General features: G+C 37.1%; 1 protein-coding gene across 6 annotated transcripts in view; it reads right to left on the reverse strand.

Annotated features, from left to right (window-relative positions):
• The window catches only part of CSGALNACT2 (chondroitin sulfate N-acetylgalactosaminyltransferase 2), a 44492-nt gene that overhangs the window by 13969 nt on the left and 11096 nt on the right, over nucleotides 1-19427 (reverse strand). For 2 of the 6 annotated variants that reach the window (XM_017519234.2, XM_017519233.2), the window contains exons 2-6: nucleotides 14997-15923; nucleotides 11765-11981; nucleotides 10110-10211; nucleotides 6649-6827; nucleotides 4539-4633 (exon numbers count right to left, since the gene is read on the reverse strand). In XM_017519234.2, coding sequence (XP_017374723.1) covers nucleotides 4539-4633; nucleotides 6649-6827; nucleotides 10110-10211; nucleotides 11765-11981; nucleotides 14997-15669 — 1266 coding nt within the window. In that variant the 5' untranslated portion in view covers nucleotides 15670-15923. Of the gene's footprint in view, nucleotides 1-4538; nucleotides 4634-6648; nucleotides 6828-8330; nucleotides 8492-10109; nucleotides 10212-11764; nucleotides 11982-14996; nucleotides 15924-19427 lie in introns of those variants that run through there. The other 4 variants (XR_001821945.2, XM_037735138.1, XM_037735137.1 and 1 more) reach the window with 4 other exon arrangements.

A 19427-nucleotide genomic window follows, 5' to 3' on the forward strand; every position in this document is an offset into this window, starting at 1 on the left:
TAGAGACGGGGTTTCACCATGTTGACCAGGATGGTCTCGATCTCTTGACCTCGTGATCCACCCGCCTCGGCCTCCCAAAGTGCTGGGATTACAGGCTTGAGCCACCGCGCCCGGCCTCCTTCCTACTTTTTTTTTTCTTGAGACAGAGTCTCAGTCTGTCACCAGGCTGGAGTGTAGTGATGCAATCTTGGCTCACCGCAACCTTTGCCTCTCAGGTTCAAGTGATTCTCCTGCTTCAGTCTCCTGAGTAGCTGGGACTACAGGTGCCCACCACCATACCCAGCTAATTTTTGTATTTTTGTAGACGTGAGGTTTCACCATGTTGGCCAGGATTGTCTCGATCTCCTGACCTCGTGATCCAACTACCTTGGCCTCCCAAAGTGCTGGGATTACAGGCATGAGCCACTGCGCCCAGCCCTATTTACTTTTAATACAGCTTTAAACATTAAGGAAAATAAGTTTTTGTCTTTTAAGTAAGGAAACTGAAGCTTAGAAAAGTTAAAACAACTTGCAAAGGTTACAAGTGGTGAAACAAGAACTTGAAGTGCTTAAACTTGCTATGCAACACCTAGAATGAATCAGCATTCAAATCATTCTTCCCCTATAACCCTCCAAACCAGGCAAGAATATTAGCATGCTTTTACATTCCTTTCACGTTTATATGTTGACTTTATTTGCCTCTTCTTTTTATTTTCAATTAATTTTAATATATAACCTTCTGTTTTGCAATAATTTTAGACTTACAGAGAAGTTGCAAAACAGTAAACAGAGTTCCCATATACCCCTCATCCAGTTTTAGCTTCCCCTAGTGTTACATCTTACATTGTTGTGGTACATTTGGCAAAACTAAGGAACCGTCATTGCTATGTTACTATTTAATTCAACTCCAGACTTTATTTGGATTTCATGAGCTTTCCCTTTCCTGTCCTTTTTACCATCCCAGGACCTAGTACAGGGCACCACATTGCATTTGGTTGTCATGTCTCCTTAGTCTCCTCTTCGCTATGATGGTTTCTCAGTCTTCCTTGTTTTTGATGACCTTGACAGTTTTGAGGAACAATGCTCAGGTATTTAGTACAATGCTCCTCAATGTGGGTTTGCTGTAGCTTTCCCTGTGACTGAACTGGGGTTCTAGGTTTTTGGAAGGCAACTACAGAGCTGAAGTGCCCTTCTCATTACATCATGTCAGGGGTACATGGTACCACTTGGTTAAGATGTCTGCTGGGTTTCTCCTCTGAAAAGTTTGTTTTTTCTTTCCATACTATTCTTTGAAAGTGAGTCCCCTAGTTCCACCTACTGGAAGAGGGAGTATATACTACATAAGTTATTTGGAATTCTGTAAGGAAGATTTCTCTTTTCTTTCTTATCTAGTCTAGCCACTTGTTATTATTTGTCTGCTCATTCACTCATTTATATTGGTATAGACTCATGGCTATTTATTTGATGCTTTGGATTATAATCCAGATTTAAGTTATTTATTTCATTGCTCAGGTTGTTCCAGCTTGGGCGCTGGGAGCTCTTTCTGTTGGTTCCTGTGCCCCTTTGATACATTCTCCCTATCTTTTTGTTGAGTGCATTCTTACTTTCCGGTGGTGTAAGATGCTCCGGGGTCTTCCTGTATATTTCTTGCCCTAGCCCTGGAATCAACCATTTCTCCATAGACCCCTGGCTCCTTTGATTGGAGAATAGTATTAGAAACCAAGATTTGGAAGCTGAGTGTGCTTGTTACTATTAGGGTGTCAGTGTCACTGGTTCTAGGCCTTCTCATCTGAGAGTTAGGTAATATACATATGTATATACCTTTTGATATCTTAATCCCAAATTGCTACTGCCTTTTTATTATGTCAACATATCTATTTATACTATTATATCAACAAATGTTTAGACTTATTGTTGTTGTTCACCACTATTTATTCTCAGGTCCTCCTCTCTCAATGTATACATTTATCATTTTGCAGGACTAGATTAAAAAAGTCTGTGGGAAATAAATTCTGAGTCCTTGAAAGCTCATGTCTATTTTGTCCTAAAATAGTAGGTCAAATATGAATTCTAGAATCAAAGTTACTTTTCTTCAGGATTTTCATAGTATTGCTTTATTGTCTTCTAGAACGTGTACTGTCAAAAAGAAGGCAAATGCCAATCTGATTGTTATTCCTTTGTCTTGTTATTCCTTTGTGAACAAGCTGGGTTTTGTTATTTTTAGTGTCTCTGGAAGCTATTAGAATTGTCCCTTTACTGCTGTTCTCCAAACACCAGAAGGTTTGTTTCTGCTTAGCTCTGCAAAGTTTGCTTCCATTTCCTCCACTCAATAGTCTCTCTTTTCTGAACTCCTATTAACAATTTGGGAGCTTCCGGCTTGATTCTCCTTGTCTCAATTTTTCTCTCATGTTATTTTGTGAACTTCTTGTGTCCAACTGGCTTGTCTTCCAGTCTACAAATTTGTTTTAACTATAACCATTCTTCTGTTCAGACCATTTACTGATTTTAAAATATTTTCACAATTTCCAAGTTCTGACTTTAAAGCAACAAATCCTGTTTTATGAATTTAACATTTTCTCTAATCTCCCTAAGTTATTTTCTATCTGTATTCATATACTCGTGTATTAATTTTTCTATGTATTAATACTTGGTACCTCTTTTATAGTATTGGTTTTCCTCAAATGTTTGGTTAGTCTTGGTTAATTGCTATTCATTTCTGTTTCAAGTATCATTGTTCAGAAGTCCATGGAAGATTACAATGGCCTGTCTCCAGTCACAGTCAAGGACGGCAGGACAGGGTCTCAGGGGGATGTGCCAACAGTAGCTCACTTTCGTAGTCTAGGGGCTCCCTAGCCACCCCAACCACCCTCTCCAGCTCCAGGAACCACATGCACTGCTTTAGACTGAGGGTCAGTTCCTGTGATGCCTGCTTCTCAGCACACCTAGAGAAGCATGTTTACTCCAGGCTCCCTCCATTCTGTCTGCTATGAGCTCAGAGAATGTAAAGCAGCCCCATCTTCACTCACTAGAACACGTTCTAGACTGTTCTCTCCTCCAGCAATCTTAACTGCTGTCATCTTACAGAAAGTTCTCAAAACTCATGACTGCTAACACCTTCTCTCACTTTCCAGTACTAACGTACCATTTTCTTTTGAATAATTCACTGTCAGATATGGCAGATGTGGGTGCTTGGTTTGCCATTTTGAACCTATTTGTATCTATATTCATAACACTGGCCTACGATAAGGTAGAGAGAGATGTGTGTGTGTGTGTGTGTGTGTGTGTGTGTGTGCGTGTGTGTGTACACTATGCCAAGTGTGGTATCACGATAATGGTGGCCTCATAAAATATGTTAAGTACATCATATGGTGCTAATATTATTTGTTCTTTGAGAGTATGAAAGAGCTCATAAATTAAAACATATTTATGTACCTACAGGGTAACTTTTTGGTAACTGTTTTTAAAATGGCTCTTAATTTCTTCAGAACTTTCACCTCTTATTCATAAAATACCAACATGAACTTAGCCTGTGTTCATTTTTTATAAATTCTTAAATCTTTCGTTTTATTTAGATTTTAAAAACTTACCCTATAAAATTGATTTATCTCAATGTTTTTATATTCTAATTTCCAATGTTATGTTTTCCTTTTTACCTGAAATCTGTCTACTTTATGATTAAATATTTTTGTATTTAAACAAAAGCAATCTATTTTTGTTTTATTAACTTCAGCCTTTATTTCTTTCCTCGAAGTTATTTTTTATCTTTTTTTACACATTTTAAAGTGACTTCTTAATCATTTCCACTTTTTCTTTGTATTAACAATAAAAAATTATGTTAAATGCAATTTGGTATTCTGGGCTCAATTCTGAAACAGAAAAAGGACATTAGTAGAAAAACTGGTATAATCCTAGTAAATCTGTAGTGTACTTAGCAGTAACTTAGCAATATTAATTTCTTCACTTTGACTAATGTACCATGGTTATGTAAGACGTTAGCATTAGTGGAAATCAGGTGAAGTATGGAACTCTCTTTACTACCTTTGCAACTTCTCTAAATCTAAACTATTACAAAATAGTAAGTTGATTTAAAAATTTAAAAAAGCTTACATAAGATTAGCTTTGGCAATAACTGTAAGCTTTGATATATGGCATTTATATTCCATGATTTTCCAAGTAATTTTCCATAGTATACTATTCCCTTTTATTTAGCAAAGTAGATTTAATTTCTAGTTAGGATTTTTAAAATTAAATTTTTAGTTATTAGTAAAAATAAGCTGGCAGAAATGACTATACAATTTCCACATTTTGGGACATGAGGTTTTTCTTTATGACCTAAACTCTGCTGCCCCTACACTTAATTCTGAAGCAATAAATGTGAAAGCATTTTATTGGAGGTATAAAAAGAACTATGGAAACGTGTTTACAATAACTATAGTTTTTCTTTAACACTTTGCTCATGGGAATACAGTTTTTTACTGAAACTTTGTTTTCTATTTATACAACAAACATCTAGAAAAGATCTTTAGAGTCTTTCATAAGTGAAAATGTAAAAGTCTCACCAGCTGTTGCTCCACAGGTGGTGGCACTTCCTGGTTGGCATAAACAATGGCAGGATTGTAAAGACTGAACACCACAGGGTAAAATACCTTCTTACCTACAAATTAAAATATAGGTTTGTAACATACAAAGAAGTTATAAAGAATTGTTCTTTATTGCAATATCTATTAAGTTTTATCAAAGCCTTTCTTATCTAGATGATTTTATCAATATTATATATTTTTAAATATTCAGGCTATAGAATATGTTAATTTGATGAATATGATGATGATTTTGTAACATTATCAGTAGGTTAACGTAAACTTGCAAAAGAACAGAGGAAAAAATAAACTAAAAGGTGCTTCATATTTATTCCCATTGACTTTGGGGAGATGTGTATTCATTACATGAGTCATTTATTACTCATTATTTCATCTAATCAGCAATAATAAATGTAGATTAACCTCTGATAATCACCAAGAAACTTAGAAACGTTTGTTAGATCCACCCTTCAAAACTGAATCACTAAAAAGAGTAAATTCAATGAATACTGTACAATGAATAGACATGCGAGAATAATTAAAACAGAGAATAAATCTGAACCCAAATCGGGAAAAGTTGGGAAGATATGGGTTAAAAATACCTGATATAGTAGCCCTTGTAAAAGATCTTGTCATCAGCACTCAAACTGACTGATCTAAAAGGACTGTAAAAGCTAACTAGCCCATCTTCCCTCAGTAGAGAAACCCTTGCTACGGCTGGCTTCAATTAGATATGATCACACGAAGTGTTCAGTGATTGTCAGGAAGTGTGACAGTAACATGGCAACCTTTTTATTACAAGATCCCTAGCAGATGCTCATTCTACCTTTGTTCAAATCCATTTAGGGATGGGGAGCTCAGTTTTCCAGAGGCAAATCTATTTCTGGATATAAAATACTTCTTTTAAACTAAGTAAGTATGTCTCCTTCAATTTTCACATTTTGCATTTCAGGCTGTAAAATAAACGTAACCTTCATTTACTCATTAGGTTCTCAGAGAGTTCCTGACAACTATCCCTAACCTGATTAATAAGAAGGCAATCATTTGCATATGAATAGTTCTACAAAGAAAACCATTTGCTATAAGATTCTTTAAAAAATTTTTATTTTTAAAGATGAGGTCTCACTATGTTGCTCAGGCTGATCTTGGACTCCTGGTCTCAAGTGATCCTCCTGTCTCGGCCTCCCAAGGTGTTGGGATTAAGATGTGAGCCACTGTGCTCAGCATCCCCCCAGTTTTTTAAATTGACTAATAAAAACGGCGTACAACATGATGTTTTGCTACATTCATACACTGTGAAATGATTAAATCAAGCTAATAAACCATATCCATCATCTCACATACCTAACATTTTTTTGGTAGTAAGAACACTTAAAATCTACTGGCTTAGCAATTTGCAAGTATACAATATATTGTTATTAACATGTTCCCATGTTGTGTAATAGGTTTCCTGAACTCACTCCCCGTTGAGATTCTTCAATGCAGGAAACTGGTTTTTTTTTTTTTTTTTTTTTTTCATTTTAAATAAATTAAAAATCGTTTAAAATTTGATTAGTAAAAATGTAATTTTCTCATTAATTTTCAAAAGATATCTACAATCTAAAGCAGAGGATAGTAAATCACCCCAAAATGCACAGTCTGGAGACCAAGCACTATCCACATCTAGACCTCCATGTGAGTGTGTGTGCATGCATGCATGTGGGCATGTTTGCATTTGTGGACACTATATGCCCAAAGCTGAGTGCTTCCGACTCTCACACATCTCTATACCACCCACTTAGCTCTTTTTCTGACCTGTACTGCTTCTGCCTCATCAATTTCTAGATATCCTGTTCCTCTGCATTTCTTTATTTGGCTTCAAATGTAGTCATTGGAAGTTGGCCCCAAGAGAACAAAGGATATGCATTTCAGAGAGTCAAATTTTTTATTTCCTATTTAGTATTCCAGTTAAATTATGCTTAATATAACTTAAAAAAAAATACCAGGGTTTAACTAAAATTTCTTTACCCTCAAAATAACTTGATTCAAACTATAGGACATGTGATACTGTTATAAATTCTATACTCAGATCATCTACCAACATTTTACGCACCTGGCTCAGCATTTAACCGGCAGCTGTTAAGGAATTCGGCTGAGAAATAGATATCAACATCACAGAAAAACATCAAGACCTCTCCCTTGTCCCAAGCTCGGGCACCCACATTTAGTCCTCGTCCACGATTAAATTCTTCATTCAATGAGACCAAGGTGTAATTGTGAAAATCAGACTCACTATGAGGAAAGCATACAACAAATGATAAGTCTCACTTAACATTAACAACTCTCTTTCTTCAACACAGCTTACAAGATACGTTTTACACTTCAAATATTTGATTATGTTGATTCTACATTCACATGGGAAAAGAAAATCCCAGCTTCATGTGTATGATCATCATCAGGGAGAGATATTCACCAAATGCCTACATTTGAGGCACACATTGGTAGTATGAGGCTCCAAAGTGTTAAAGTGACCACTGCCCTTTGGAATCGTAAACACCTTTTGGGGAGATGAGAAATACACACATGAAAAAAATAGCTGTAATGTCTGGTAATAAATAATGCATTCTAAATGGGTGACACACACAAAGATCACTCTCCTCTTACACCTGCTGGGTCTTTGCACACATCCCCTTATCAGAGGGATCCTCTCAAATACTACATGAAAAGCAGGTCTGACCTCCCTCTCTTTCATCTCTATCCTCTTCCTCAAGTGTTTTTCTTGGTACTGCCAGACATGTTTGTTCCAGTGTCTCTCCTACTCTGTGGGAGCAGGGATTTTGTTTTGTTAATTATTATGGACACAGTGCTTCCTCACAGAAGGAGTTCAATAAATATTTGCTGAATGAATGAATGAAGAGAAGTTCTGAGAAAATACATCACTCATATCTGCAGTAGTTACAGAAGATGTTAGAAGTGGAATGTGAGTTATACTTTGGTTAAAATGTTGAATTCAGTGGTAAGTGTAAAGGTCATTCCAAACAATTATTCTCAAAGGCAAAGAGGTAAGAGTGTAGAAAGCATTTTAGAGAAACGGGATCAGACAAATGAGATTGGAACAAAAGGACCTTAAAATGGGAAAAGTGAGATAAGGGTCAAAGGATCTTAAAATGGGAACAATGAGAGAAAGGTCAGACTGAAGAGTACCTCCCATGCAAGGTTAAAGAAATTGGTCAGCATCCTAAAGACAAAGAGAATCAGCAGGGTTTTTCTGCTAGGGCAGGAGTTCTCACAGTGAGGCCCCCAAACCTACAGCATCAGCTTCCTGTGGCAACGTGTTACAGAGGCAAACTCTCAGACTACACCCAGACCCACTGAATCAGACGCTAGGGCTGCAGCTGAGCCTCTACATTTTCACCAGTCTTCCCAGTGACTCTGGCACTGAAGTTGGAGAACGACTCACTGCACTAGGGTGCAGCCTGATAAAAAAGTAATGTTTTAGGAGGATTACGCTTACAACGGTACAGAATGGGTAATGGAGAGATGGAACAAAGTCTCAATTAGTGCATGGAGTGACCTCCAAGTGCTGTAAGTGCCTAAGACTCTTCTTCCTGCCTTAAGGAACATAAATCTCTCTGTTTTTTGGGGGAAAATTGCCCACTGCCACCCACATACTCAGCACCAAGTGGAGGCACTGATCAAAGAATACCCCTCACTCTCTGCCCACCCCAACCACAGTAATGTCCTAGGGATGGGGACCAGGCTTAAACTGGGCCAATCCCAATACCCCCACCCCACCTGGCCATAGTGATTGGCTCAAGAGTGGGCAAAATGTCCTTTCCTGGGATTTTCTCAACTGGAGCTGGGAGAAAACTCTTTCCTCTCTGATGGCAAAGCTGAGAAGATGTGAGCCCAGAGCCGCCAACAGTCATATCCCTCACCATGTGGGAGAAGCCAATCTGCAACAGGAGAATGGAGTCAACATGCAGAGAAAAACAGACAAGGAGATGACAAGAGAATTTTGATGGTATTCAAGTCTCTGGTTCCAATCCTTGAGAAACCACAGTTGTTTGGATTTTCTTCCCCAAATCTGGTTGGAACAATCCCTTTATTTCTGGGAGGTACCCAAGATTCTTCAATACTGTTCCTATTTTCCTTAAACAAGCTCAAGGTAGGTTTACACCATTTGCCACAGAGGTGTCTTGACAATACCTTGACATTACCAGTGTGAGTTCGTGGCACTTAGTAGGTGATCTAAAAACACTAAGGAGGGAAAGGCAGGAAAGAAATGGAGGGAGACGGAGCCAGGGTTAGGGTGGTGGCAGTAGCAAGGAAGAGACAGGGAGGAGGTCCTGTGAAGTAAGTAGGAACTAACTAATTAGAAGTAACTGGAGGCAAAGAATAAGTAAAAGACTGTGGCTCTCAAAAGTCATGCCAAGGGGATAGTGAAATAGTTTTACTCTGAATTGAGAGAGGGCCATGAGGAGGAGGAGCTCATGTAGGGAAGGGGAAGCTAGTGAGTCTTGTCTATATACGTCAAGGATCTGAGAATCCCTACAGGCCAGGGACTCAGATTCACTCATCTATGCCCACTCTTCTTCAAATTATCCCTGTCAGACTCCCAAGTACTGTACCTGGAACACAGTAGGTAGGACTCAATGAATGTTAGTTGAATGATTTGAGAAGAATGGCTGATCAAATCTGGGCTCTTAACAAATGGCCACAACTGGCAGAAAGGTAAAGAGGCAAGTAAAGGACACAGAACTGGTATGGTTAGAGATGACAATCAACCTAGCAGTTTACATTATATCCTACTTACATTTACAAAATAGTTACATTTTACAAACATAAGAAGAATATTTTAAGACAGAAGTAATGGTTAGGTTGTCAAAGGTGAAAAAGCAATGAAAAAGAATAACAGAAAAGAATTTGGCAGTTAGGTCATATCTTTGGGCCCATGATTTAGAAAGAAAAAGGCTGAGAAGCAAAAGAATTAATAATTAAGTACGAAGGGATTACTAATTCATCCATTCAAACCTCTAAGCATCTACTATGTGCCAGGTACTATATGACTTGCTTAGTTATGAACTGTTATCCCGTGACGTTGAGCTATGAAACGACAGAAACATAATGGTAGTGGCTGGACACTTCAGAGTTGGGTAGAAGTTTCTTAAAGATATGGGAGACCTTGGCATTGTTAGCAAGGGGAAAAGAAGGAACCTGAGGAAATGGAAGGAAAGAAAGGTGACAAAAAGAGACAAATTCAGAAGATGATTATGTCAAAGTGAAGGAATTAGATTTTAAAAAAGGGAAAGCAGCAGCAAACACACAGAAGGTGAGTGGGCCATAAAGAAAGCATCCTCATCATGCCAGATTCCCTGCTAAGCAGAAAGGGAAGTTGAGTCATATAGGGTTGCATGAGAAGTGAGGAACTTATCACCACTCCCACTGCCCACATGGTCAGCCAACTTTTAAACAATAGTTACTACAAATTATTAACTCATTACATATCTGAAATTCTCACTCTTTTAGCAATGTTATATATCAAGGACTTGACTGTGGATGTGGTTCACCAACCTTGTGACAGATTCTAGGATAGACTTGACTTTAGACAGTCCTTCTTTACCAAAATACACCACTGTGAGATGAATCTTCTTGTCTTGATGAATACAAACATCCCTAACAGAAGTGAAAAATAAAGTTTATTCAAGAAGACATGAGGCACTACTCATTCAGAAAGCAACCACATGAGCTTTAATAAGAAAATGAGGCATTACTGACATAATAGTAAACATAAAAATGGCAATACTGATGAATCATGGAAGGCACAAGGTCTATGCCTGAATGAGTGCAGCCCTTGGAGGGCCGTGGAAGCAGTCTGACATTGCTGGCATATTTCGAAACATTTTTTTGAACTTTTGCGTTCGGATTGCTTTCAGAAGCAAATCACAAGCTATTCATGGAAATAAACTCAATCAGTTCAGAACCAAATAAATAAATACTGACCTTTTGAATTAAGAGTTGTCTTCAGACTGGCTAATTCCAAAAGTTATACCTATCATTAAGGAATAAATATTTGCATGACTGAGATTACTTACTGTAAAGAATAATGTGGCATTTGGAAGTAATTCCAAGAAAAGCAATAAAAAAATGCTTTAGGAAATCAGATCTCAAGTGAGCTATTTGGAACAGGAAATCTCATTTGGAAGTATGACTGCCAGACATTCAGCTGCAGGACAGTTTTAACTAACCTTTTAAATCCAATAATTCCAATATGAGAGTAAAGACTAGGATCACAAAGCACTAAAACTAGTACATCACAGTATTTAAAACATTTAAAATTCTTGAAGTATTAAAAACATGGGAACTGTTAAATCAAAAAGCAGTATTTCCCACAAAGTTATCCTAATGTGTAGATAATTATTTAACACTTTAGCATTTAAAAATATCCAAATTTAATAACATAAAAAAAACTTTACAAATTCTTTGCTTCCCAGGATGAAATAACTTTCTCCAATTTTTAGTTTAATGTTTGTATTTCTAAATGTATTTTGATTAAAAACCTTAAATCATTCTCGGGGATTTTCTTGGGAGACAGCAGTATTCTGTATCTTGATTGGGGTGGTGGTTCATGAGTATATACATTTATCAAATGACATGAAATTCCAGCCTGGACAACATGGCAAGACCCTCCTCTCTACAAAAAATAAAAAAGATGGCATGCACCTGTGTGGTCCCAGCTACTCGGGAGGCCGAGGTAAGGGCATCACTTGAGCCCAGGAGGTTGAGCTGCAGTGAGCCATGCTCATGCCACTGCACTCTAGCCTGGGCGACAGAGTGAGACGTTGTCTCAAAAAAAAGAAAAAAAAAAAAAGTCATGAAACCTATATCCTTAAAATATGTGGATTTTACTGCATGTAAATTATACCTTCATAAAGTTGATTTTTTAAAATTCAACTTGTCTTAAAATGAATTAAAAAACAATTATCAAGGCCATCAAATTTTATTTCTAACAGATGTCACTCTCAATTTATTTCGTAGTTCAAACTGTCAATATACAATATACTATACATGCTTTAAAAAAAAAGAGACAATATAAAAAATAAAGCTCCTCCAAAGCCTATAAAATTATTCTAAGTAATTATACTCAGTGAAGATAAACTGAGAAAATCTGAGTAAAATATGATTTTTTTGAGAAGAACGTAGCTGAATCATTAAGTCTTGACAGTTACCTGAAGTTCTGCATAAACTGTACAAATGCGTCAGTTCTTTCAGCAAGTGGCACAATGATATTAATAATTGATCTAGTGATGTCAATCATCTCGCTCTTCACTTTCATGAGAGGTCCAAAAGGGCGGAAGAGGGTCACATGTCTATATTCCATAAGATCTGCTTTCTTAAAAAATAATTCATACTGCGTGCCCTTATCTCTCTCGGTGCGATAATAACCTAAAGGAAAGAGTTAGGAACAAAGACACCTCTATGTCAAAGTTTACAAATTCAATGGGAAGACGGATTTTACTCACTTAAACATCAAGGGCATTAAAGCAGACCTGCAGGATTTTTACCTATTTGTGAAAATACTTATCCCCACTGCACAGTCAGTAACAATTACTCCTTTAAAAGAAAAAGTTAAAAAAAAATGTTCACTGCTCTGTTATTTATTTATTTTTTTTAAAGACAGGGTTTCACCATGTTGGCCAGGCTGGTCTTGAACTGCTGACCTCAGGTGATCCGTCCGCCTCAGCCTCCCAAAGTGCTGCGATTACAGGCGTGAGCCACCACACCCAGCCACTGTTCTGTTATTTTTTTTTTTTATTTTTTTTTTTTTTTGAGACGGAGTTTCGCTCTTGTTACCCAGGCTGGAGTGCAATGGCGCGATCTCGGCTCACCGCAACCTCCGCCTCCTGGGTTCAGGCAATTCTCCTGCCTCAGCCTCCTCAGTAGCTGGGACTACAGGCACGCGCCACCATGCCCAGCTGATTTTTTGTATTTTTAGTAGAGACGGGGTTTCACCTTGTTGACCAGGATGGTCTCGATCTCTTGACCTCGTGATCCACCCGCCTCGGCCTCCCAAAGTGCTGGGATTACAGGCTTGAGCCACCGCGCCCGGCCCTGTTCTGTTATTTTATTCAATCTATAAAATATACTCCAAATGACAATTATTCCTTTTTACACATGACTTTTTAAAACTACTAGAGCCTATCAATATGATAACCATGATAAATAAATAAATTACTTCTAGCAATATTAAAATCAGGACCCAAGAGCCACAATTGCTATTGGTTTAGGTCAACTAAAATAAATCAATGCCTTCATGTTAGTTATGTGATATAAAGAGTGCCACATGGTCTCAATTTTGAGGAAGAGCCAGTCTTTGAAGGAAACAGAAAAATAGAGAAATAATAACAATACAGTGCTATATATGTATCTGTATATATGTGATTATACATATATATATACATATATATATACATATATATATATATATATATATATATATATAAAATCACTGATAGAGTGAAGTCAAAGAAAAATTGGTACAGATTTAAACTCAGTGATTTGAGACGCCTTTGAGAGAAAAGCATGAACATCTACGAGGCAACCTGATTTTTAAGTGTGATGCTCAGGATAGAGAAGGTTAGACCTAGAGATGTGTGGGTCACTCAGTCAATATCTGGGTATAAAATGGTGAATAAAACAGATTTGGTCCCAACCTTCCGAAGGTTCACAGTTTAGTAGGAAGCACAAACCAGGAAATGTGCAATGCCATATGCTGTGACAAGCAGTATGAAAGTACAGGTGACAAGAGCACACAGAATTACTGCTATCTTAGACTTGAGGTTGCAGATGACTTCTCAGAAGTGATATCTGAACTAAAGTCTAGAAAAGGAATAGGAATTAGTTTTCATTATTAATTACTAGTAATTATCCTCCCTGCAGTGGGCAGGTGTGGCATAGTAGAGGAAAAGTAAGAAACAGAATATGTTCCATGTAGAGAAAAATCCTGAAGTAACAGAATCCAAGAAGAGTTATAAGACAAAAGCAGGAGGTGCAGAACATAAAACTGGCAAATCTCCCTTTCTTTTTGGGGACAGCTGATGTGAGGACATTTTATGCATATTACTTAGTTATCTTATTTCCTCTGCAGCTTCCCATTCTGCCATAACCTACAAACATACATTGATAAGACAAAATGCTGAACTTCCAGAAAAATTAGAAGAGTTTTGAGCAAAACAATCCATCAAATGGCAGAAAATGACAGCAGAAAAAAGAGGAGACCACAGGGAAAGGCAGCTGCAATGCCACAGCAAAGCATAACGCCCTCCCTTATGGCCTCCAAAGGCCTCAGGATATTATATTAATACTACTGTGTAGCAAGTGATGGCCATGATGATTCAGAGTTAAAAAGTCTACATGTATTATACCAGGGGTCCCTAACCCGAGCCACAGACTGCTACTGGTATGTGGCCTGTTGGGAACCAGAAGGCACACTAGGAGGTGAGTGGCTGGAGCCTGGCAAGCATTATTACCTGAGCTCTGCCTCCTGTCAGATCAGCAGCTGCACTGGATTGTCACAGGAGTGTAAACCCTGTTGTGAATTGCGCAAGCAAGGATCTACGCTGTATGCTCTTTATGAGAATCCAACTAATGCCTCATGATCTCAGGTGAAACAGTTTCATCCCAAAACCATCCTCATCATCCCATGGAAAAATTATTGCTCATGAAACCAGTCCCTGGTGCCAAAAAGGCTGGGGACCACTGTGATACACAGTTTATAAAATTAAGCAAAGAGAACTTTCGATAAACATTTATTTTCAAAATGGTTTAAGTCAGCAATTAAATGTCTAGCAGGGAGTGTAAAGGAGATGGGTAGGAGTCTAGAATAATTACTGTTGATATAAATCAAAGAGTACCCTAAATTTTATAGCAGAGTTCTTCAACGTGAGTCATATCCCATCTTGGTACATAAAAATTCCATACTCTTTCTGAAATATGTATTAGGAAATAGGTATTTCCTTACTTTTCCAAATAGCAAGTATGCTTTTTAAACCATGTATGACCCCTTCTTCAGACATGTGCTTCTCCTTCCTCCAATATGGAAAATAGCTACCAGTGTACCAGTTTTTTATTTCCTTTATCAAATGGTTTTCAAGTTTCGAATCTTAGTTTACACATTTTTAAAAACATAAAAAAGGACATGAAGATCAGATAAGTGAGGAATATAAATCATACACATGCAACAAGAGCTGTTTTATTCCATTTCCCTAGTCCTTATTCTCCATTTTTATTATGATCTCATTATACCTTTTATCAGAAAGCCACTTAAAATTCTTGGTGGAATGAAGTGGCAAAAACTTATGTGTTTTAATACTGTGGATAATGACTGACTTATATTACCAGCATACAATACTAGTATTTGTCTTACTAACATAATATGGACCAACATATTTTTCACATTACCTTCTATGAAGTCATTTTCATTAAATATCAGTTTTTCTCCAAGGGGACCCTCCTCATCTTCTTGTTCATCATCTTCATCAGGATTATTAATGACCTCCAAGCCAGCTTCAATAACTTCCACCAATTCATCTCGTTTGTCTTTTCTAACTGGCTTTTCTTCAGGATGGCGAGTAAGACCCATTTCCAATTGAAATACTTTCATTAAGGTAAAACTTTCAAAGGGAATGACCCCATACTCACTGGGTAGTTTGGCCCCTACACTAACTTCAGCTTTGTCAATTTGGGAATGAAGAAACTCTAAAAGATCACTAGGTGCTTGCTCTTTGTTGCCTTGATAGCCTATGCCATTAGCCCCTATATTCTTTCTTTCTTGCAATGACCTCATCTTCTCACTCATTTCTTGTAATTCTTGTTTTAGTTGGGCAATTTGGCGTTTCAGACTGGTTGCCCTGGTCTGATAATGTTCTTCTTGTTCCTGTAGGAGGGCTTGATAATACTCTTTACCATAATTTTCCCCAACAACACCAGGAAGAGACGCATTTCCATCAGTCTGAGGGGCACATTCCAGAAGGTACATAAATAATACCAAACTGCAGAGCAAAGCGAGGCCCAACAGCAGCCAGTGGGTCCGGGTGTGAAGAATCAATCCTCTTCTAGGCATTCTTATTAACATGTATTTGCCTAACAAAATAAGCTCTTTGTGTGTTCATACCTTTAGTAAAAAGTTATCAAAAATTAAAAACAAAATCAGAATTTCCATAAAAGGTACCCAAATAATTCTGCTGTAGCTTTAAGTTTTTCTTTCTTCAGCAATCATGACTACTTGCAGAAATGAGAAACTGTGTATACTTTCTGTATTGTTACCAATGATATCCAGAATAAAGCAATCTGATATATAAAATCCACATTATATTGGTAGTGATTTTTCTGAAAGACACAGATCAGAATCAATCAGAATTTTGTTTCCTTAAGGATATCAAATTTGTTTGTAGATTCAGTAAACTTAGCTACGTGACTACATGTAGAGAACTATGAGAGGTACTAATATAATATTCAATAAATACTGGAAGAATTTTTTTTTGAGACAGAGTCTCACTCTATCACCCAGGCTGGAGTGCAGTGGCACAATCTCGGCTTACTGTAACCTCTGCCTCCTGGGTTCATGTGATCCTTCCACCTCAGCCCACCGAGTAGCTGGGACTATGGGCACCTGCCCATCATGCCCAGCTAATTTTTGTATTTTTAGTAGAGACGAGGTTTCACCATGTTAGCCAGGCTGGTCCTGACCTCAGGTGATCTACCCATCTTGGCCTCCCAAAGTGCTGGGACTACAGGCATAAGCCACTAAGGCCTGGCCTGGGAGAATTTTAAAAAGTACCTTACAAAACAATATACTATGTATATGATTTTTAACTAGTATGTCTACATGGTTATAAGCTGAATCAAAGAAACATTAAAATTATGCTCAGCATAGTCTGTATTACATATATTCTACTGTTTTCTAATTATTTGAAAATTATATTGCTTATAACTCTTTATTAACATAATATTTCAATTACCACACCATTTCCCAACTAAAGCTTATGACCATTTGGGAACTGAGTATCTAGAAACTGTTTCTGTTATAATAATAATGGTTTACTGGAAAGAGATATTTTCTTCCAGTTTATTCAATTCAAGCATTCTACCTCATTAATTTCTATGCTCAACCTAGCCAATCTAGGAGCCTTAAAATTAAGTGGGAGAAAGAACAGTTTCAAAAGGTCAGAGACATCTGGAAAACACATTAAGAAAACATATTTATATCCAATGTCTTCCAGTAGATTATTTGCACATTAGATCACATAATTCTTTCCACTGTATTACACATCAACAGATTTCCTACAAGTCTAAAAAGGTTTGGAGTCTATATAAAGAAAAAACATGAACAGTTTAATCATGTTTATTGGCAGAGAAAAAAAATAAAAAACTATTTACAAATTTACAAAATTGCATGCTATCGTTCATGCTACAACCAGTTGTATGAACTCTTCCATGTATTTAAACTAATGATTAACTCTAAAAACAGAGGTTTACCTTAGGACAAGGGAGGCAAGGAGACCTCCACTGCAAAGAGAACTTCCATTGTAACAAAGTTCTTGTTGAGAACGATAGTGTAATAGGACAGCAGGCTTTTAACAGTAATGGTTTTCTCAGTGCAGCAAAACCTGGAAGATCACTACAGTATATCAGTCCTAGTCACTTTCTTAATGAGTGGGAAACCCTGGATGCTTTCTGTGGCAAATGCTGCAATGCACATTTCTTTTTTTTTTGTGTGGTAACATGTCTGTATAAAACATAGGATAGATGAATACTTCTTATGGCCAATATACCACAAATAATGTTCTTAACTCTCCTTAGCCATTTATTATTTTAGTAAACCAAATGACAACCAAGTATCTTGAAAAATTTAATTCACTACAAGGGAGTCTTTTACTATGACAGCATCTCGCTTACTGATAATAAATCTTGTTTCAGTGATGTAGAAAAAAATAGTTGGTTTTAAGAAATACTGTCTAATTAAAAAAAAAAAATACAAAACTAATATTATTTCCAGGACTTAACCATACCTCAAAACCATAATCCCTTGCATAAGAAAACACTTGAATTTCATTATTTGAAAGATAAACTTAGCGGTATCTATTTTAACTATTAAATTATCACTAGCCCATTAATTAGGGAAAAGAACTTAAAATATGGAGATATAATCTTGTATAATAAAGATATACATACTTTAATTAATAAAGATATACATACGTAAGCATACTGTACTCAAAACTGTTTGAAGTGAAACTGGATAACAGAACTACCACTATCTTTTATTGATGTGGGTACCTCATATGCTTTCTTTGTATACACGATGTCTTTTAGACTATAAGAGATTAACTCAGAAAATGGGTCACTACTGAAGGTTTACTTTTCAATAAAATAGGATGGAAAATATCAATGGTAGTGTTTAGCTTAGGTCATCTTTCTTCCTCTCCCCTTTAAGAGAAATACAGGTTTTGAGATATCCCACTTAATATTACAGTTGAATATTTTCCAATAAAATGAAACAAAGGATACTGTAATTACTTCAGAATGTAAATGTTAGTTGCATAATTCTGTGGTTATTAAAAACAAAAGATTCTTTCAAATCTTTAGGCAATTAAAATCTTATTTGTGTAGTTCCTGAAAGGAAAACTTTGGCCATATTCTATAAGATTATAACTGTTTTATAATATGAATATGTTAAGAATATAGAAAACATTTTCTGCTGTTACATCTTGATTGTCATGATTCTATGAAATGTATTCTACAAACGTATCATGAAAACGGTTGATTCACAGCCCAGAGTTAATCCCAACAAGCCTTCTAAGCACAAATACAGATAGTTAAGTGTGCTGAGGAAAGAAAGGAATAATGTGAAGATGGAAAAATAAGCTGTTAAAGGTATGTGATATGAAATCAAAGATCTCAGGATTGAAAGAAACCTTAGAAGCTATCAATTCTAACTCTCTAAAATGGGCTAAAAAACTGACTTCCTCTTATAACCAAGATAAGGTAATGGGCCAGATTTACTCTTAGATTTTCTCTCTTTAGATGGCTTGAAACAACCAAAACAATCACTCCTGCTAAAAAAAACCCAAAATATGAAACAATGATTTTCAAGACATTAAACATCAGGTAACAAAGGACAGTGATCCCCAGAGAAACAAGAAGCAAGTGGTTGCCAGCTTATTGCCTTAGTTTCTGAGCCACAAGCAGAGCCCAGCAGATTCCCTGAGTTGATAGGATACAGTTCATAGTCTGAGGAGACCAAGGTATCTAGGATTAAAGCATGTAGTACCAGAGTGGATACAGCTGCAGAGGGAGAATGCCACAAATCTGAATAGGACATCCCATGGGTATTTGGCAGAGTACTGATCAGTGAAGGCTATGAGGTAACTAACAGACTAAGGAAAGGACCACACAAAAAATTAGAGGACACATAAACCAGCATTCATACAGGGCCAAGATTAGTGCATGTTCCTACCAGACAGACTGGAAAACCTCAAAATTCACAGAGCACTGGGTAGAACATTCAAAAAAGTCTTGCCTCAGTAGTGGGAAATAATTAGATCTAGACTAAACATGGCACTAGTCCTGCCAATACATCTTAAAAGCAAGATCTGAAAGGGTCACATTATTTCCAAGTAATAGCACAAGAAGCCTTAAGAATATTTATAAGAGGCCGGGCGCAGTGGCTCAAGCCTGTAATCCCAGCACTTTGGGAGGCCGAGGCGGGTGGATCACGAGGTCAACAGATCGAGACCATCCTGGTCAACACGGTGAAACCCCGTCTCTACTAAAAATACAAAAAATTAGCTGGGCATGGTGGCACGTGCCTGTAATCCCAGCTGCTCAGGAGGC

Source organism: Cebus imitator, unplaced genomic scaffold, assembly GCF_001604975.1.
Source record: "Cebus imitator isolate Cc_AM_T3 unplaced genomic scaffold, Cebus_imitator-1.0 Scaffold731, whole genome shotgun sequence".
Taxonomy (NCBI): domain Eukaryota; kingdom Metazoa; phylum Chordata; class Mammalia; order Primates; family Cebidae; genus Cebus; species Cebus imitator.